This window comes from Limanda limanda, chromosome 6 (genome assembly GCF_963576545.1).
Source record: "Limanda limanda chromosome 6, fLimLim1.1, whole genome shotgun sequence".
NCBI classification, from domain to species: Eukaryota; Metazoa; Chordata; class Actinopteri; order Pleuronectiformes; family Pleuronectidae; genus Limanda; species Limanda limanda.
This window is the reverse complement of record NC_083641.1, coordinates 25,732,721-25,754,639: the sequence shown is the minus strand read 5'-3', so window position 1 is coordinate 25,754,639 and position 21,919 is coordinate 25,732,721. Positions and strand designations below refer to the sequence as shown.

Below are 21,919 nucleotides of genomic sequence, written 5' to 3'. Positions count from 1 at the left end.
AGGAAGTCTTAAAAAAGAAAATTCCGGATCCACCCTTTTATCCAGGTCTGCTCCTAGTGTCGAGCCAAAAATATACCTGGGAATCACTCTGTCAGGGCTCAACTCTCCCCTGTATTTTAATCAAAGTCCCTTAAATATCAAGATCCATGAATTATTCCCTGGGAGAATGGTGGAAACGTCACGAAACATAAATTCCTGAATCCGCCCTAGATCCCAATCCTGACCAAAACTTTCCTGGCATCCTCCCCGCACCACACCCTTCCACTAAGGTAATCCATCCAGTGCTTTGTGTGTAATTCTGCCTTCTATCAGACAAACACACACACACACACACAAACACGCAGATGAAAACATAACCTCCTTGACTCGTACTGGAGGCGTCAGAGAATAATATCTCCTTGTTTCGGTTGCAGCACATTTACAGTCTCTTTTGGAGGTGGAGACCAAAACATAGATTTAAGAAACTTAAATTCGTCAGGCGACAGGAAGCTGACCTTAAAACGAACACATTGGCTTCTTCATCTTTATGTCACATGTCAGGATGGTGTCAGTTCTGCACTTTAGTGGTTAACAAAACTGATTACGCTTCAACTTTTCATTTGTCGCTTCCTGAAACCTCAACATCTGCATTTTGGCAACAGAACACTCTGCTCTACAGCGTTTGTTTCACACTCAACTCCTTTGTATTCTCTTGCACACGTGAAATATCTAAAAACATTTTTATTTCGAGGGGGTTTTGCCTAAATTGCCTTCCCATAGAGGCCTGCAGGTACTGAGCTCACAACTGTCTGGGCGAGCGGTGGCTCTCACAGTGGCAGGGAGAGTTCAAGGTTGCAGCAGAGCTTGTGTCTCTGAGCAAGTTCGTGCTTGTAGGCAGCTCCCGGTGTGTGTGTGTGTGTGTGTGTGTGTGTGTCTGTGTGTGTGAACCCAGGCTTTAGGTCTTTTTACATGTCGCAGCTGGTGAGAGGCAGAGAATCGGTGTGCTCTCAGGTAATCTGTCCAAGTGGAAAAAAACTCCTTTCCCATAACGTGATCATTGACACGCATGCAAAGTTGAGGGGAAAACACAAAGCAACCGTTGTGATAACTGAGAGTTGGGAGGATTTGTTTTTCCCCCTCTTCTCATTAAGACAGTTTATCTCTAAAGTGTGCGATCCCATCCCATAATAGTTCATAGCAGTTACAAGCAGGAGGTCCGAGGTACAGCGGCATCTGGTCAAGAGAACGTCTCATCCGTTGCTGGGAAATAGACAAACTGTTCTTAATGGTGAGCATTTTGTCTGTGGTTTAACGTGCTTGTCCCAGTTCCTCTCCTGCCAAGACATATAATCATTCCTACATCACCGAATTCCTTTTACCTCGTTAAATATATTAAATTCAGTTTGGCAAACGCGTCCAGGATGAAAAATGCAATTCTGCTTCGTCCTGACTTCCACTGACAACAAATTAGAAGAACTAGAAGAACTAGAAGAGCAACCAGGGAGCCCCAAGGCCCAACTGTGCCCTCATGAAAACCACATTCAAATTCACCAGATGAGGAGTTTGATTTGGATCTGCACTAAAATGCACACACTTGTAAATACCAGTCGAGTTAACACAGCCTGATTGTTATCAATGTGAATTATTCTCTGGGATCTGCCCTCTGATCCGGATCCTCACCCACATTTAATGTGTTATTTCCCACATTTTGGCATAATCCTGCTAAATTACAGAGAGACAAACCATCTGATATGAAACAATAACACATGTATATGACACATAAACTGAATGGACTGAATACTGAATACTCAAAACTCAGTAAAGATGAGGAACTCGGAGCCAAGTGGCAGCATCTGTTTAAGAGGAGCGAGCAGAATCTGGCCGAGCTCCCTCTGCCCGTTCTGTAGAACTGGGCCTCGGAACAACAGACCAGACAGAGGCTCTCATACGGCAGATGAACCAGCAGATCGCACATAGCTAGCAGAAGATGAAGAGATTGGAGCGAGAATGAAAATACAAGATAATCAATCTCATGTTGTTGTACCCGAGGCCGAGCACAGTGTAGGGAGAGTGCGAATGACACGATAACAGAACCTGTGGCATTTAGAGTTTAAAATGCAGTTTGGTAGAAACCTCATTCCAGCAAAAGCAACATCTATACCTTTAGTACCAAGGTGACAAGATCCAGGATATCACCTCGTACATTCTGCTGCTGTCATTTCAAATTACAAACTATCTGCACCTTCCATCCCAGGATATGATATTTAGTCTGGGTGGAAGAGATTATCCTGCCTGCTTATGTGAATTTCACAGCTCAACTGGCAAGACGTCCCTTCACTCGCTAGACAGCTGTTCACCCCCACTCCCCCCCCATCCCTCGCTTTGACTACTTCAGGCAAAACACATGAGCCTGGTGACTCAAACTCAGCCAAGGCAGCATAACAGAGGGGGAAAATTCCTTCTGACCAAGGGCATGAATTCACCAGGAATGAGGATGAAGACAAACACTGATGAACATGGGTGTCGAGTGTGTTAATCACTCTGTGGATCTGATGTGCTGCACTCACTGTCGGAAAAAAAAAAGGGCTATTAGACGAGAACTATGTGCACTCTGCAGGTCAGTGACCCACTTAAGTGACTGTTTAACGACCGCATGTTCAATTATAGTAAAACAAATATCTGAGGTGAGCGTATAACTTTTTACGGTAACAAGGACAAACAGTGTCATTGATGGAAAAGCCCACAAAACCCAGCAGAGCAGCCAATGGCAACAGATGTTCCAGTGCCTGCACATGTGGCCCTGAAGTCTGAGTCAACCCAGCGGCTCGCAGACAGAAAAACACTGAAGCTCCAAACTCTCGATGCCTGTAGATGGCGAGAGGTTTTAAAATGTGCAGCAGCAGCCTTTGTCTGCGAGAAGCAACATCAGCGTGTTCTTCAGGTTTGATCAGCGGCGGACGCTGCTAGCTTTCTTTACATGTGAAGCTCCCACATGTAGAACTAATTCTGCTTTAAGACATCAACTCCAGAAAATGACTGGAAAATTGGGTCTGGGTATTCTCCGCACTTTGCCTGTAGCGTATGAGGAGCACAGCAGGAGGCTGTCAGAGTCAGACGTGATTACAGGAGAATCTCCCGAGCGTTGAAAAGGAGGCGGCGGAGCAGCAGGAGCCGGGACACAACGTACAGTTTCTGTCCCGAGTCAGCTCTCATCCCCAAAAGCTCTGGAAACTCGTCGTCTTTCCAGGTTGACATCTTCGTCGGCATCTTCCACGTGAATGGCTCCTCCTTTCCAGCCCGAAATATTTATATTCTCTCTATTATATTTGAATTCTCCCACCAGACACAATCCTGCTGCTCACATGGGGTCGCTCTGACATTCTCCAGGGTTTTTACCGGGGGGGGGGGGGGCTGGCAGGACAAAGTCAGAAGAATGTCTGCAGCGACTGACTTGCAGTTTTTACGATGTCTCTGGAAAGTTTCAGGAGATTATCCGGAGTTCCTTCTTTAGTACATTACATCCTGAGATCGAGGAGTATTAACATTTACCACAATCTGGTTATCAGTGCTCGCACGAACATATTCTAATGTTCAAATCAAGGAGGAAATAATAACATTATGAGGCTTTGATTTGATAAATTTCAGTAGCAAACAATCTAAATCACATTAATCACACCAAACTGAAGGGCTTACAGTATTTAATTCATATTTAGTATATATATTTCAGTATTATACGTTATATGTAACAGATTCTGCTCTTCAGGGAGCTACTCGAGCCAACGGTGGGTGAAGTGAAGTTGGGAAAGCATGGGCCTCTATTAATCTATCACATTTGACCATGCCTGTGAGCAGCTGAGCCGCAGAACACCATGCTGTTAGGTTATGGCATAAAAAGGCTGGCTTTGTTGCCGGATGTGGGAAAAACATCCAATAGACTCTAAAAAAAGCACAGGAAGGAAACTGGGGGTGGGGTGGCAGCGAGTAGCAATGGGGGTGTGGTGGTGGTGCAGAGTGGGAGTGAGAAAGGAATGTTCTCTGTTCACTCTCTCTTTCTTCGTCTTGTTATCATGCATACGCACACATAATAACCCCACTTTCCCACTAACAGATATGAAAAGAATGCTGCATCACGGTTTTTCTCGGCGAGGGACGGCAGCGGAACGCGTCCTCACTCGCTCGCCGTTCGCTCGCCATCTCGGCTCCGTCCGAATAATGATATTATTACTGTTTAATAGTGAATTGAGTTTGTTTGGTCTCGTGTGCTGCATGTGTCAGCGTTTGGAGCGACTGACACTGACTGACTGACAACTGATGGAGAAGAGCAGAATAATTCATTGATTAATGATCATTTGCAGCACTTGCCCTAACGCATGCTTCCCCTGTCTGATGCCAGGAAGCTTAGGCTACATCCATACTGATAGAACACGACCTTTCACGTTTGATGGGCACGTGCACGTTGGTGTCAACAGGAAGCAGGTTGTCCTCTCTGCGGCCACACGGTGCTTAGTTGCAGAAAACTACTAGAAATGAGGAACAGCGGTGGTGAAAAGATCATGGATTTCATTGCCTTGGAATCGACGGAGAATTGGAACTCTGACTGATGTGTGTTGAAGCGGAGCCAGTGACATTTCCAAACTGGTGTAAACGTAGCAACAGTTTCAGATTTTGAAAGTAACACAGTTGTGTCACAGTCAAAAGTTTGTTTTAAGGATCAATGTCAGTGAAAAATAACTGTTATCTGGTGCAGAATACTCACATTTTACCTGGTTTATAATGATAATGTATATTGTTTGGAGTTACCCTATAAACAAGCAAGTTGCTACCATATAGTTATAGGATTCCCCTCTTTTATTGCTGTAAGACTTAGTCTCACCTTCTGGAAACAACACCTGGCAAACACACTTTCTACTTGTTCAACTTTAATGGGCAAAACAACTATGTGAAAGAATTACGAAACATTTCTACAATAACCTGAGTGTGCAAAGAACTCTGCGGGTGAGAGGAAGACAGTGAAAATAAAGGTCCTCATTCGGATGCTAGGAATTCCCTCCCCTAACTTCCCGTTTTTATTATTGTTTTCACTCTGAGTTAACAGAACAAAAGCACGGAAACCTCTCGTACACTGTTATACAAATCCAGTACAACACCACAAACTGCAATCTCACAAACATAAAAACAAAATAAGAGTACTTTATAATATCATAGGGGGAGTGGTTTCAAACTCTCTAGTGCACTTATTCAATAGTTAAACCTCTGGATCACTCTCCTGCAGCTGACATCAATCTTATGCAAATCACACAACAGTAAAATGTAAACAATTTGGCTGACAACGAAAAACACGACACACATCATCCATCACACAGGAAAGACTCAGGAAAGATCCATTGCTGCAGCTCCTCTTTTCAGCCTCTGTCTGAAATACTCGGTTTTAGCTCCTGTCTCTTTAAGGCCCCCCTTCCAGAAAAGCCCAGTCTGCTCTGATTGGTCAGGTGCCACACTCTGTTGTGATTGGTCAACCGCCTCCAGCGCCAGTAGGAGATGTCGGCCTCCGCTCTCACTTTACCTGGTTTTGTTTCAGACGAGCTGCCTTGAGTGCAATAAGAAAATCTGGGGCATTGAGACGTCACATGTCAATAATTCAGAAGTTACAGCCGGACTTTGTTGAGGTGAGTGGAGCAACTTGGGCTTTTTAACTTTGCAGAACTTTTCACATTCACCAAAACAACCATTTGAGACACCAGAGGGACGAGAAACGCAAAAACGAATCATACGTCTCCTTGAACGAGACAAAGTACAGTATTTTTAAAGGCTCTGTGTGCTAGCGTCTCCGTCACTGCCGGACCTGCTTCCTGTTACGGGCAGGCTGCAGATGATTGGACGGGGCAGACAGAGACCAAAGATCTTCCCCTGGTTTCACCTTCCTGTCCATGCAACAGCGGCGTCTGTGTACCTCCAGGCAAGGTGGAGAGAGAGAGAGAGCAGGCGCCAGAGCGCGGCTCAGCACCGTGACACCTCACCGCAGCCGAGCACTAACGCAAACATTCCAGCTGCCACTCCTCAACCTTACTGGCAGCGCCGGGGCGAGGAAACAAGACCATCTATGTTCCTCCTGTGGACCCGTATCTGATGCCCGGCTCAGGCTGGGCTAGACGTCGGAAACACATGAATTAGGATTTTGACAGTTGTGGAATTTGGAGGCTGATATAGAACCGGTACATCTATATTTCTTACTGAAACATTTGCTGACAGCCAAAATATTGTCGTGGATTTATATTGTGGAATGATTCAGTGGATTGAAGTATTGCAAAGGCCTTTGAATTACGAGATATGACATCAAATAGTTAATTCTAATTTCCTCTTAACAAACTTTCTCTGCAACAACGATGCTGTGATGGTCGCCTACCACCTCTAACTGATCCTACAGCCATTCACAAATGATTTCAGACCTGTACTGAACACCGCAGATCCTCCGCCGTTTCTCCAGAGGACCCACTCCTATTGTAAATATGAAGTATATATAAAGGGCCCATTCTAGGGTAAAGAAAACAACAATTTGTACAATTTAGATAAAAGACACGAGTGAAAACATGACTGGGATTATTTGATCAGGGAGCTAACAAGCTAAAAGTTTAACCAGACTATCCACTACTTTGCCTGGAGGCAAAACAGAAAGTGAGAAAGTGACTGCACCCACAGGGAAAACTGTGTGTGCAACTCATAGGCAAGTAAAGGTAGGTCATACTTAAACTATGATGGATGTTCACAACGATCAGTTTGCCTTTGTTTTCTCCTCCAAATAATGCAGCACCTCCAGATAAAGCCAAAAGAAAACAACACACACATATCTGTACAATAACTCTTTAAAATGTCCTTGCAATGTCTCTCTTCTTTTAATAACGAAGACAGTAAACAGACTAAATCACAGAATAAACCTGTAGGGAAATAATGACGAAACTTATGGAAAATAAAATGTTAAAAAGCAACTCTTCGATCCCTCTCCAGTAGTGTATTACTCCACCGTAAACTTGTCTTTCTTCCTCAAAATCACATATTCAAAAGCTTTGTGAAGAGGAAAGTCCCCTCATGGTCTTAAAATGGCTCAAATGTCGTTCTACACCTTACTTCCTCTTATGGTGACTGGGATTAATGCTAATGAGGCCATAGTGTTTATAAACTTGATTTTCACAAGACAGGGACTTAAGAGTAATTTCAAACTATATTTTATATTGTTAATATCGGCTGGGTGCTTCATATACTTCCATCAAGGAGGTTATGTGTTCACCCCTGTCTGTCTGTTTGTTTGTTGGGCTATTTACCAAAGAAAATTCCAGGTAGTTGTAAACCTACCTTCCTTTATGATTCTGATTCTGATTCTGATTATGATTCTGATTGTCTGTTAACATGATTAACACAAAAGCTACTGGACTGTTTTCCAAGAAACCTGGTGGAAGGATGTGGTATTGTTTATAGAAGGATTCATACAATTTTGTGTTTTCCCTTTCTTTAACATTGTGAGATGTTTTTTATCATCGTTGATTTCTAAGAGAATAATTCACGGAGGTTGATGAAAGGAATCGTATATTTAGTAGACTGACATTTATAAGTTTGTGCAATTTGGTTCAAAACAACCGGATCAATTGGATTTAGATGTGGTTTCATGATGGGACTGTTGGGCCTTTGCGCAGAGATTTCAGTCTTCTGAGTTTCATACTTGCATTTCTTTAAAATATGAGAAGAAAAAACCCACTTGAGACTGTCTTACATTGTTTAAATCAGCTGTTTGCTTCAGATTGAATTACTAACAAGACCCATGAAGCTTGTAGATAAATCCTGCCCCACAGCAGTGGAATGATTTAACTACTCAGCGATCTGAGATGGGAAAATAAAAACATTTCACCCACATTTGTTTGGTGTGGTCGAGTTGACACTGACAGGATCTCATTTTTGATAAAGTACCAGTTTTAGCTCAGTAGATTAACTGTTATTCACATATTGGTGAGGCAGAATTCACCTTGTGTGTTTTGCCAGGTATTGTTTTTGTCACTGCTGAGGCAGAGAGAGGGCGCTTTGCATATTAAAGAGAAAACAGATGAAGCAAAGGAGAAGTCAAGGACTGGAGACCCAAAAAAAAAAAAAAAAAAACTGTAATGTATACTTATGCAGAATTTGCTATGAGTTCCTGACGTTGGTTTCGTAAACAATGTCGGAAACATTTCAGACCTGCAAACGTTGCCTGTATCAATTTGGTTTGTGACTTTCACCTTTCGTACATTTCACGTCTGTAATATTCCCCGGAGGAGAAGAGCAGAACGTTACCACGATGCAAATGGAGTTGAACTATGACTCCGACCCCCGAGCGCAAGAGCGGGAACGAGGGAGGGAGGGAGAGAGAGGGAGAGCGAGGGAGCGAAAGAGAGGAGAAGAAAAAGTGAATGCTTGTGCCTCTTTTCAGCACTCTGCAACTCTGGAGCCTGGGAACTTCGGCAGCTTGGGCCGGGCTCTGAGAAATATCCTGAGCTGTAATGTAAACATGTCTGAACTCTGATCTGGCGTGGCCCTCCCCTCCACTACCCTTCCCCCCCCCCCCCCGCCTCCTCCCAGTTTAACCAAGCGCTCTGTGTTCGGGGGTTTGCCAGTGACATCAGGAGCCCACTTTCTCATTTCCTGAGCAGGGGTAATGACCCTGGGGAGAAGAGGCCGTTTGAAGTCCTGCAAATAAAAGCTGCTCCGCTCCGAACCCCGATTGTTCCCCGGCAGAGGAGCGAGATCGGCCGATTTTAATTCGCGGTTTGAATGGTTTCTGTGTGATAAATAGACCTCGTAATGAAGCTATAAACCCGCGGCTGAAGACTGGAGTGAAGCGAGGTGTGGAAGGAGGGAGGTTGTGTTGCCCACGCGGTGACACACACACACACACACACACACACACACACAGAGAGTGGACATCCACACCCAGTTCTCCAGAGGCAACTGTGATAATCAGATCTGTTTACGACATCAGCCGCACAAGTCCAGGAAACCCTGACGTATCAGGTGGCTGATTGGATTGTCAGATACGTGTGAGAACAGTTATAGATAAGATCCCGTGTGTCCGAGCACACAACTGCTCCGGCTCCACACAAAACCTAGATATATATGAACACAAAAACACACCTTGTCTACACTAATTTCTTCTTATTCTCCTTATTTTAATTAAGATTTAGCAGTACTAACCAAATGTAGACAAACTGGTTTTTAGACGCCATCGTTGCTGTTGTTTCTGGCTCCTGCTCTTCACACAAAGCAGAAGTGGGCATTTGAGAAGTAAATTGCGATGTCACCGATTTCCCAAATGCTCCATTTTACATGTAGCTTCACACGGATAAACACCGAAAGGCATTTGTAAGATTGAGTTAAAACGCTGCGGGAAAATGTTTATTTTTGCTAAATCTCCACATTAGTGTGTGGAAGGGGCATAAAACACACACACCATTATCACCGGGTTACAGCAGCCTGCACTTTCTGGGTCTTGTCCTTTGACAAACAAGTGAGCAAAGTTATTGCTCATGTTTTATTTTGTCCCCTGGATCCAGCTTCCATGCACGGCACATTAAATACACCTGAACATGCTTCTTCCCACAGGGTTCCAGTTTCAGCGCCGGGTAGCAAAGCACTTGTGGAAAGACACTCCGAGGCTCTAACCCTCCTCCCTCCCCTCCCTCCCTCTCCTCCCCCTCCTCCCGTCTTTTCCCTCACACACAATCCTGCCCTCTCTTCAATTAAGTCAAGCAGGAAAAACCTGACAAACCTCAAAGAGCTCTCTCAGCAGAAGAAATCGCATCAGGCATGAACGGATACCTCGACAAGGCCCCTCTGAAGATATAGATGTACACGGGCCCGGTCCTTTCTCCTCCTCCTTCTTCTTCCCCTCACATATACACTTTTTGTGTCCACCGTGCAGATGATGAAAAGCCACGAAGAAGCCTATTTCCTGGATGAATTTATTAACTACAATGAGCGCTAATATATTAGTCCTGCTAAAAATTCCCCACTGACTGCAGTATAGCACAGATGAGTTTTTTTTTTTTGTGTCTTGAGGTCCACATAATGCTTGAAAATTCAAACAAAGTGCTGGCAACAACGGGAAGCTTGCTGAAAGCACAAATCAACAACAAAGGGATACAGTGGGGACTCTCTAATCCAAGCCCCTCGGGAACGGAGGTATTTCAACCCCGAGAAAATGTTCGGTTGGATGAAACGCTGAATGCCGGGGTAATTCATATTCATTCAAACATGAAACAAGTATCTGCACACAGTCACTGGAGTCTGCTGCAGAATCTAATTTGCGGCGGGAGGAAATTTAAACAGAGTTGTGCATCATTTTTCCAGGTCATTTTCCGATTTTAGGTGAATTTATCGCATTACATGTTTAAGATCCGTATCGTCGGCAAATCCAAGGCCAGTAAATACTTTACTAGTTTCATATCTTGTTTATTTTATTCAATTAACAACTAGAATTCGATTTTTTTATTTGGATCTGAACCAAATTGCACACACGCATAAATATCTGTCCACTAAACATGAAATGATTCTCAAAGAAGTAAAGGAAAATGTTGAAAAACAATCTTGGATCAACCCTGATCTGGATCTGCACCAAAGTTTAACGATATATATATATATATATAGATAGATAGATAGATAGATAGATAGATAGATAGATAGATAGATAGATAGATAGATAGATAGATAGATAGATAGATAGATAGATAGATAGATAGATAGATAGATAGATAGATAGATAGATAGATAGATAGATAGATAGATAGATAGATAGATAGATAGATAGATAGATAGATAGATAGATAGATAGATAGATAGATAGATAGATAGATAGATAGATAGATAGATAGATAGATAGATAGATAGATAGATAGATAGATAGATAGATAGATAGATAGATAGATAGATAGATAGATAGATAGATAGATAGATAGATAGATAGATAGATAGATAGATAGATAGATAGATAGATAGATCTATCCCAGATATCTTTGAGTATTTCTTTGGTTTGAATCTTAAATTATGATAAATTCATGTTTTACTTTAGGTAGCCAAAGTTTAACGATATATATATATATGTCCTGTAGTTTTTGTGCAATCTTGCTAACTAACAAACAAACAAACAAAAAGACAGAGATGAGCAGCAGCTAATTTTCAGATCAAGGATTATTAGCAAAACTTCCATTGTCCAATGTCATGTTTCCTGTTTGACTTCCAAATGAATCAACCCTTTTAACCCCAGACACGTCCCATTATTGTTTAGTTTTTTTATTCTTCTGAGAATAAACAATGCCAAACAGACATACACAACCTATTATTCATTACCACCCGGACTATAAATGAGCCAATTCAGCACAGAAACACAACAAAGCCCTGCACCTCCAGGGAGGAGACGCTGCAAGGCTGATGTTGATCATTTATTTTCCACAGCGCTCGGTATCAGAAGGTAAAGCTGTTCCCTTGCAGGCTCGTCTGGTCACCACGGACCACGGCCAAGGACAGAAATCGGATACGATCTACGGCCGGTGGTTTCCACTACAACTACCGGTTAAATTGACTCTACCGATGAGGCCGTTAGATGCTTGCACAGCAGCAGCAGACCCCCCCGGGGCCCACCTGGACCGACAGGGGTCTGCGTTCCTCTGAGCATGTTCCCACTTATATTGTATCATCCCCTTGAAGACCGAGGATGAGATGGGTCTGCTACATGATTTCGGCAGCACTCTTCAAAGACAGATACAGCCTTACCATCCCATAGGCTGCTGAATTAAACATGAGGCAAGCGCAACGGGGTGGGTTGCGTGTGTGTGTGTGTGTGTGTGTGTGTGTGTGTGTGAGAGAGAGAGAGAGAGAGAGAGAGAGAGAGAGAGAGAGAGACAGGTGGAGGGTTGGATGTGTGGGAAAGTGGGAAGAGGGAGGGATGGGCTGCTTCTTAAAAACACTACTAGAGATACTGTATATACAGAGCAGACGATCCATGAGGGCTTTTGATTTGACACACATCCTCAGTTGCCCCCCCGCTGAGCGTCTGGAAGCTGCCGTCGTCCTCGAGTTCTTCTTCTCCATCTGATTAATGCGTGTGTGGTCTTTTTTTTTCTTTTCTGGATTAATCGAAATCAATCCAGAAAAGAAGGAGAGCGAGCTGGTGTCAGAAAAAAGCAGCAAATACAAATGGTGCCAGGGACAGAGATGTCCCAGATTCACGGAGCGCGGTTTCCAACACGCCGCCGCATGACACCACATTTGCTGAGTCTTATCTTCCAGGAGAAAAAATACACAGGATTTGTTTCTGCTTCCACCAACATTACATTAAATGAATCATCCGATCAAAATATGATGAAAATGGTTTGACGTTTTCACTTCTATGGAATTACCTATCAGTATTTTATATCATGACTAAGGTAAAACTGCATAACCACTAACTTATTTTTGATATTTGTAACATATAATGTATGATCATTATTCAATGTATTTTAACTTTTGATATTTGTAATTTAACGTATGTTTTAAATATTTGATATAGGTATTGTAATGTATGTTTTAAATGTTTGATATCTGTATGTATGTCTTCTATGTGGACCCCACTAAAAGTAGCTCCATCTTAGGGTAGAGCTAATGGGGATCCTTCTAAATAAACAAATAAACAAATATGACATATTTCCTAAGGCAACATGGACATCAAATTAATAAAAATGCAGTTTGAGGTATTATTTGTTTCATTCGCAGATTCCTAGTTTTTCTATGAGCCATTTTAATGCTGTGGTGAATATAAAGCTAGATTTACCACCCGGTGGTTTTATGCCTCAACCATCCAGTGCAGTTTCAGTCTCCATACTTTCATTTCCAATCTACTATGAGGTCACTGTGACCTTTGACCTCTAGCACCAAATCAGTTCATCTATGTTGTCTAATTTTGAAGAGATTCCCTGATCAATTACTCTATGAGTCTAAATTTGAAAGGTATCTCTCAAGGCATTCAAAAGGCAAACATGTGATTTGTGATGGTCCCAGTGACCTTGACCTTTGACCCCACAACCCAGTTAATCTGTGAGTCCAACTGAACATTTGTACCTAATCTGGAATAATTCCCTGAAGTTGTTCCTGGAGATATTGTGTTCATAAGGCAACAGCAGCGTTTTGTGAGGTCACAGCAACATTTGACCTTTGACCTATAAGCACTAAAATCTAATCCTTTCATCCTTGAGTCCAAATGAATAATGTTGCCACATTTAAAGAAATTTCCTTAAGGAGTTGTCGAGATATCATGTTCACAAAATGGGACAAATTGATGAACGGATTGAAAACTTAAAAACATAAAGAAGCAGATACATTGCATGAAGAGATGATGATGCAGATCAAATCAATGGGAGATGGATGGTGATCCTGGACTGAATGGGACAGACTGGGAGTTTTTTCTGCTAAACGAGGCTTTTTAGCTGACATTTTTACTGATTTCCTTTATCGACTGAAACAACTTCCAGTAAGCCCGGACTGTAAATCAGTTGTCCTGAGCAGCCAGTGTCTCATAGGTCTTTTCTGGGGAAAATCCAGTGGTGCACAGGAAGTGATACATAATTTCTGGCATTGACAGCGTTGTTTGGAGCCTGGTAGTCAACAACAGCCACCAGGGCTGGACTGACATGGAAAAATCCACAGTTTAATCTTGTGGAGGTGGTGAGACGCGGCAGCTGCTCGGGACCAAGGATGTCCTCAAAATCAACAAACCACAATTGCTAGGAAAACCAATTTGGAGAGTATTTGCTGCCATCATGACACCGAATAATATTAAAACTGCGGTTTACATGTATGAAAACAAAGTCTCCATAATATCTTTACTAAGCGTATTCAATAACTGAAAGGGATTGAACAAAAATAAAGCCCCTCTGAGAAATGACAGTCGTCGGTGAACTTTGTTTTGTGCCACTTAAAAAACAAAATCAGAAAGCAAGAGCTCATTGAAGCCTGTGCCCTGCTCGTCCCCGGAGGCCGGAGCAATCGTGATCACAACATTTGTGTCACTAAGTTGTTTATAGCCCATGTTCTCTGATGTTATCACAAAACCGTGTTTACTGGGGAATAGAGACGTTCATTTCACGCACGATTTAGCCCGAGGATGATACAGTAGCTACCGACAAAGTCAGAATCAACACACTGTCCAAACAAAGGTCCGACAGAGGCAGTCATTTCCTGGAAACTGACAGGCCGCGGCATTAGACGTGTGTGTGTGTCTGTGTGTGTTTGTGTGTGTGTGATATTAACCTACTATTTACCTCTTCCTTATATTCGGACCCTGCCTACGTACTGTATATCCGTCACTAACCTTTTATGACGTGTCCAGAACCTGATATAGGTGTTCTCACGTTTCCCAAGGCAAAACATAACCAGGATCCTTTCCATTCATATCAGAGGGTACGTCACAGAAACTGCTATGACTTGATAGTTGTTAACCCAACTACTAACATGGTGGAGGCAGAGTTTATAACAGAGCCAGCCACCAGGGGGCAATCAAGATGATTTGGCTTCACTTCATATGGAGTCGAAGCCTGAAAACACTCAGGAAGTACTTGACTAAATAAACATAAAATGGATTATTTACTGAGAGAGCATCGTAAAAATGACTGATTACTTTAATCATCTCCAATAATCTCTAAATACTCAAATCTTTGAATCTAAGAAGTCTATATTCCCGACCACTTAGCATCCGGCAGTGAGCACAGTTTGACATCACAATGACTCAACCATATTGGAAAACATCGTAAAAAACAGAATAATGTGAAATGTAATAGATTCTGAGTGTTGTTGCTGAACCATTTAAATAAAGAAGACGCTCTGGATGTATGTTCTACACCGAAATCTGCCTTGTATACATAAGCAGAATTGGATTGTAGCCGCGTGTAAACCATATCTTTGAATGGAGACTAATCCCAAATAGAAGGAGGAGATTAACAGTTGGCTTTACACAGTATATGGAGGCTGATGTTAATGTCTTCTAATCAGAGCACGAGGAGACGCTCGACTCATCTCACAGCTCCCGTCTTCACACAATGAGACCAGCGTAATCACATCAGGCTTACAGTGGAGCCGCGCTGTCAATAAACAGGAATTCAGCATTCGGATCGACTGACAGCCAAGCGATCCCCCGAAACAGAAAAACTTCATCCTTCCCATGACAACGTGGAGGATCTGTGGGCTGAACATGGATCCACGCTGCCTCCTCGGGGCTGGGTGAGAAGCTGAGGGCCTCACCGTGGGTGGCCCCCATGGACCCGGGCTAATTGTTTCACATCACAGCCGAGCCGGAGTGAGCTCAGACCACCGGCAGCTCGGATTCAGGCGGTTCAACAGCCAAACAGGGGATGCCAGGAAACACTTACAGCACACACACACACCCCAAGCCCTGTGCACTCTCACACACACACACACACACACACACAGGAACACGCACTTCACCCAACATACATGACCACAGGAGAGTACAAGGAGATCTTTCCTCTCCACACTGTCGATCCACTAGACAGCTGGAAACTGTTGTTACACACCCGAGGATAATGAGGTAAAGGGTCAGTGCTCGAGTCACAACGGTTGAGCAAAATGTCGCACAAACAGTTTAACTGTCCCTTTTTTTATCTGCACTTGTTTGTTTGTCAGCAGAATTACACAAAAAACGACACGACAGAGCACCATACAATTTGGTGGGAGTGTGTGGTATCGGTCGTGGGAAGAAGTCGTTCACTTTCTTTTACATTGTGAGGCGGTAGCGTTCTGCGACATTTGCACCGTTTCCTCAGAGAATAATTCATGGATCTAGATGGAAAATGTAGGGGGACTGATATTTATGAGTGTGTGCAAGTTGGTGCCGATGCAAATAGAAATTCATATGTAGAGAAATGAAAAAGTGGTTTCATATGGGAACTGTATGAGCTCTCTGACTGCACTTAGTTAAGATGAGATGTGGTCTTCGAAAACTAGAAAAGTGTTTTCTTGCATTTTACATTTAGTTTTGAGATGTGTCTGATACGGATCTACAACTTGTCATCTGATAAATTCACCTCAAATTTGAGAAATGACCGTGAAAACTCCCTAAACTACAAATTACTATGGCTCCTGCGGCAGAGTTTTGTAGCTTCCTGGAGGCTCTTGGGCCTTAGTGGACATACGCACTGTTTTCACTGCTATTCCAGTTAAACCTGCAGTGGAGTGGTTCCCAGATTCCTGGCTCCTGACCCCAATAAATCCCAAAGAGAGGAAAAAAAAGAGGGAGCCTTAATTAGGGCAGCGTCTGAAAAGTAAGTCCAATGTTTGTAGCAGAAAGTTATTTTTATTTTCCCTTTCCTGTTAATCATCTTTGGACCTCTGTGATTAATCTTGTGACCTTTCTGCAGGGTGGGAGGGGGGGTCCTGAGACTAAGTTGGGAACATCTGATCTGCCATCAAAACAATGCAACTGACCAGAGCTGCCAATTTCTAATCGTTTGGCCAAGGTGCGGCAATTGTGCCAAACTAACACACGAAGAGTATTTCGGGCCGTTTTCAGCACAGAGAGCGAACAGGAAACAATAAGCTGAGGAGGAAGAAGGAGGATAAACAACGGACGCTGCAGCAGTTTGAAGTGTTGGACCTCTGGATGACCGAGGTGCACGGAGAAGGAGCTGCTGCCATGTGGACGACACACAGATTCAGTATTTGGGGGGGGAAACGACAACAGGCAAACACATCATCAGCATACAGAGCACATTGAGCTCTCTCGCTGCTTCAGGCCAACACTTCCAGGATCTGTCAGTAGCACAAGACTGGGAAATAACAAAAAAATCCTCCGAGTGCACACAGGCCTGTTAATCACCAGGCGTCCCGTGCCTGCTGCTGTTCTCAAGGCCTGTTTGACTTTAAGTAAACACGTGCAGGAAATGTATTCAGCGGCTCCAAACATTTATACGGGGGCCTTGTGTGCTTCAAACTGTTTCACGGCCAGCTCATCTCTCAGGAAGGTGCTTAGTGAGCCATTTGTAAAACGCCTGATAATAGGGCATGACAATGCACGGCCTGCTACATGCAGCCAGGCTATATCAGGCCGGTGTTTGTTAAGCCTTCAGTTTCATGTGCTCGTTGATAGACAATGTAACATGGCTGCCGGATCCTGATGAAACCGAACGTCTGTACATTGTAACACACAGGGCCAGTGTTTTCCACTGTGTGACCTATATTTCTGTAGTGAACGCTTCCTCTGATACAGGTATGAAGGGAAAGATTGGAGGGGAGGGGTGGAAAGAAGTCTAAATCTAAATCTGAATCTAAAGCGGACGATCCAACGAGCTTTCCACGAGTCCACGCGAGCATTAAGGAAAATCGCCGGATAAGTGAGAGCGCTCGTCTCTCCTCCTCCTTTTTCCCCATTTCTCCAATTTCATCTAAGAGAATATCCTTTTGTTAATCTGCTCTGAATGAGCGCTGTTGTTAAGTGCTGCTCACTCCGCACTCCCAGCAGCCAGTCATAATCCATTGTGTTGTTTGCCCCTCGCTCGGTGTACATTTCCATCGCAAATTCCAATGTGAACAGTCAATAACACGCACAGATGTGGCCATTGTGGAAGCCTCACTTCTTTTTTTTTTTAATTCAGAAGAATGCACTATGGTGAATTACAGCTGCACCCCAGGAAAAATATGTGGAGACAAGCGATTCACTGTGTTTTTTTAAAAAAAATCCGAAAAACGATATAAAAATACATCTTTTTCAAAGAATTTCGCGATTGGAAGAGTTATTCTAATTTTTTTACACAGTTGAACTGGATAGAGCTGCGAGGGGGGGTTGATTTCTGCAGTTGCTGCTGTTCTGCTTCACCCAATCATCATGAAAAAGGAAAAAAAAAAACACATATTAACCTCAGGGTTGAAATAAACATGTACGCCAGGACTTCATTTCCTCCTCAGCATGTTGCTGCACTCATCAGTTTTGTGTAGAACACGCTACTCCAGAGTCAACATCAGTGAAACAACAAACTGAAGCAGTACATGATAATGATGTTCCCTGACCTCCTTCAGACAGTAAGTATAATACATGATGTTGTTGCCTCTCTGTTCCACAGCTGCACTGTACATAACAGCATGAAAACCCAAACACGTCAGAAGCCATGAAGCTAAACTGCACTTCACATCCACCCTGTAGGTTTATTGCAAATGTGCTTTTCATGTACGTTAAGAATCTCGATCGCTGCACAAGCCGATGCTAGTCGCTTGACATGTAGCGGTTCCAGTGATGACAACAAATGAACTGACGGAACAATCATCGCTGTCCTTTTATGGACACGCTGGGAAAAAAAAAAAGTACATGACATTGTTTATTTTTCCATTCGACCATCTCAAGCAAATCCAGAGCAGGAACATCTGCAATCTTTCACCCTCCTGACATCGGAGTGAAACGCTGGCTTGGGAAATAATTCATATGCTGAACTCCCTGGTGCCCGATGAAGGAAAACAACAAAATAAATCTCTCCCCTCTCTCCGCACTGACGGTGCCCTTAATGCCTGGCAAACAGGAAGTCAGCACCATCAGCACCAGCAGCACCAGCAGAACATTCTACACCACACCGACACCAGTTCATTCTGACACTTTACTCTGGGGGATTCTCCCACTTCACAAAATGAGCCTTGAAACGACTGTATGTTAACTTAATATACGAGATCTCTGGGAAACAAGAATCACTTTTGATGACTAATGCGACACATGAACTAAACTGAATTATCTGCAGTGCACAAACGAGATGACTGTGCATATTAACCCAGCCACGGAATGCACCCATGGTTCTGTCGCCTGCACAGAAGAGATGTTGACACGGTTTATTTTGTTTTTGCAGCAAATGCAGATATAGAAAAAACATCCCCGTGGCCCAATGACCCCAAAACCATTTCCTCTGAATGGTTATTTGCAAACAAAAGCTCTGTGATACTGTATCATCCCATCCACTTCAATCAGTGAAACCAGGGAAACCAGATTTTTTTTACATGTTCTGGTTTTCAATCCTGCCATGGTGGGAAACTGGGTTTGATTCTCCCTGTTGAAGTTTGCGACCAGGGCCTCAACTCTTTGGTCTTCACTGCAGAGGGAGTTGTGTAGAAAAAAACACACAACACAAGTACTACAGTGAAGTACATACTGTGACGTACAGTGACGTGCAGCTCTCTCACACACTGAACGAACACAATGCACAAAGAGCACTTAACGACCTGTCCTGACCAGAGTTGAGTTCTTATCCAAGTTTGGGCAGAAGTTTGCACATGACCACATGTAACAGGAGCCATGACATCACCGGCATCATTACCATGACATCACCCACCCCCCCCCCCCCCCCCCACTCACCGCTATACGTGTGTTGATCTTCTGCTCGCCCTCGGTTCCCTTCTGCTCCCCGTTGGACCTGCTGTACTCCGGAGGCTGCTGCTGGTTCGAGCCCCGGCCCCCTTTGGTCTTGCGGTTCCCGGGCCCCTGGTGGACGATGTTGAGCAGGTGCAGCGTGCTCTCATGCTCCCGGTCCGAGCTCTCGGCCTGACCCCTCTGGTAGCGGGTCTCGCAGGTGGAGTGGTGCCGCCGGCACAGCTCGATGCGGGCGCGCAGCCGCTCCACGATGGCGTTGTGCAGCTGTGGCACCGCCGAGCCCCTGGAGGTGCCCCCCACCCCCGGCCCGGTGGACCCCCCGCCGGGCATCCCACCTAACCCGACTCCCAGCAGGGGTCCGAACGGGCCCGAAGCGGACTGCGCGGGGGTCGCCTCTCCCATTCCCGCGGGTCCACGGCGCGTTTAGCTCAGGTCCGCTGTGCGTAAAATGTGCCAAAGTGCGGACATGGAAGAACGCGATGCGCACGGACTCGGCTACGGTTCCATGTGGGAACGCATGGTAATAACCTGATAATAACAATATATAAATATTTTTAAAAAACCTATGAAGTCAGATGAGGTCAGAATGAACTCACAACATGCTCCATATTAAAAAAATAAAATAAAAAAAGAAGTGCCAGTGTTGGAGGATTTCATTAGTGGTTTCCTCCTGTGTCAGCTTATAATTAAAACTCTAATGATTTACAAACAGCTGGATCCGCTCGACCCCTGCGCACAGAGAGGTTAGATTCCCCGGTGGTCGCATGCCGGGCACATTGGACTTCTTATATCTCCAACACTTTATTAGATCAGAACCCGCGAAGAAGAGGAAAAACCCCCCCCAACAAGGCGTCCGATGATGGAATCACAGCGAAACGCACGGAAACCCCTCTTTAAAGTTCGAGACTCACGGCGTTTTTCTTGTGCGTAAAAAAGGGGGAAACGACTCCTTCTTCTCCTTTTCCTCGCTGCGTCCTCTCTGCTTCCATCCGAGGAGGATCCGGTCGCGAACACACAAAACAAAACCCCCCCACCCCACACACACACACACACACACACAAGTCACCGAGCGAGACGCGAGGAGACGGAGAGAGAACCCATAGAGATCCGTCTGGAATAGTCCATTGACAAGCGTGTGTCCGTGTGGTGCACCGAGGCAATAGAGGGAGCCACTACACACACTCACTCTCACACACTCTCACACAGACAGACACACACTCTCTCTCTCTCCCTCTCTCTCTCTCTCTCACACACACACAGAGCCTCATTGTATGAACATTCCTCCTTTGACATGATACACTCAACGAGCAGAGCCTTGGGTGCAAGCACGCACTCTGCTGGAGAGAAGCGGCACTGCACCTTGGAAGATAAGGAATTCACATTATGATAGTTAATTTATAATAGTTGTCTCCTCTTATCCCCCCTCCCTCTTGTTTCCGCTCACCCTCCAACCGGAAGAGGCACTTGGAACATGTTTGCTTATAATGGGAACTGCTGGGTTTCTCTATAGGTTTGTGAATTATGTAAAGTGCATTGACATAATGCATGTTGGGATTTGGTGCTATGCCTAGATAAATGAATTGACTTGAATTATTGTTGCATTTGCAGATAAAATAAGCTGATAAAATAGTGGTAGGGTTCAGTGTTGTATCATTACAGCATCAAATTAATAAGAACAATCTCATAGATTTGAAACTAAGACACCAAAGGGAGGTAGAACAATTTGAAAGAAAAGATACAATACTAAAAAAAAAACGTGAAAAGGATACAGATGAAATAATAAAATGATAAAAAATAGATGTGAAAAAGATAAAGACAAAATGATAACATATTAGCAGATGTGACAAAATAAAAATTAAGTAATACTATGGTCAAAGTACAATCCAAGGTAGAAGTTAAGTTATTAAAGTGAAAAAAACTCAGAGAAAGTAAAGTAATTGTGTTTTGTCCCCCTCTCTTAGTATGTAACTAATGTTCATCATTGGAGTGAATAAGTTCATGAAGTAGAAAATTATTCAGATATTTCTACTACAAAACTGAGCAGGTACATTAAGGGTTTATGTGTTTTATAGATAACAGAAATATCCATTTTGTCCATATGGTCATATAATAATGGCCAATGGCTAATAATAATCTACACAATCACATCTAGGTTGTATAATTATGTAATCTCAAAAGAGAAAACTTCTGTTTGCACTGAAGTATTGTCAAACTTCACATTTAGGCCGACATCAAATCTTCCGGTTATGATTGAAGTGGTTAAAGCAATTTACAATAAGAACTTGTACACTCACTCATTCCTTATTTGTAAAGGAACAAATAAAAAGCACCCTTACATATTCATTGTGGCATATGACCTCCTGTAAGTCCAGACAAGGTGCCACTTTATCAATTAACCAATCAAAGGAGCTGATTGGCTGCTCATGAAACCTGCAAACCTCCACAATCCATGTCTTTAATTTGTGTCTAACAGGAGGAGGTAAAGTGAATTGGTTTTGCCCTTGTTATAACCCTAACCCCCCCACCCACACACCC

The 21,919-nt window shown here is 43.6% G+C and overlaps 1 protein-coding gene across 1 annotated transcript in view; it reads right to left on the bottom strand.

Moving 5' to 3' along the window:
- Nucleotides 1–20,407, bottom strand: part of zmp:0000001236 (mastermind-like protein 2) — a 41,867-nt gene extending 21,460 nt beyond the window's left edge. Inside the window, exon 1 of the mRNA XM_061073202.1 lies at nucleotides 19,370–20,407. Within this exon, the coding sequence (XP_060929185.1) occupies nucleotides 19,370–19,786 (417 nt within the window). The 5' untranslated portion in view covers nucleotides 19,787–20,407. The remainder of the gene's footprint in view (nucleotides 1–19,369) is intronic.
- Nucleotides 20,408–21,919: the final 1,512 nt, after the last annotated feature.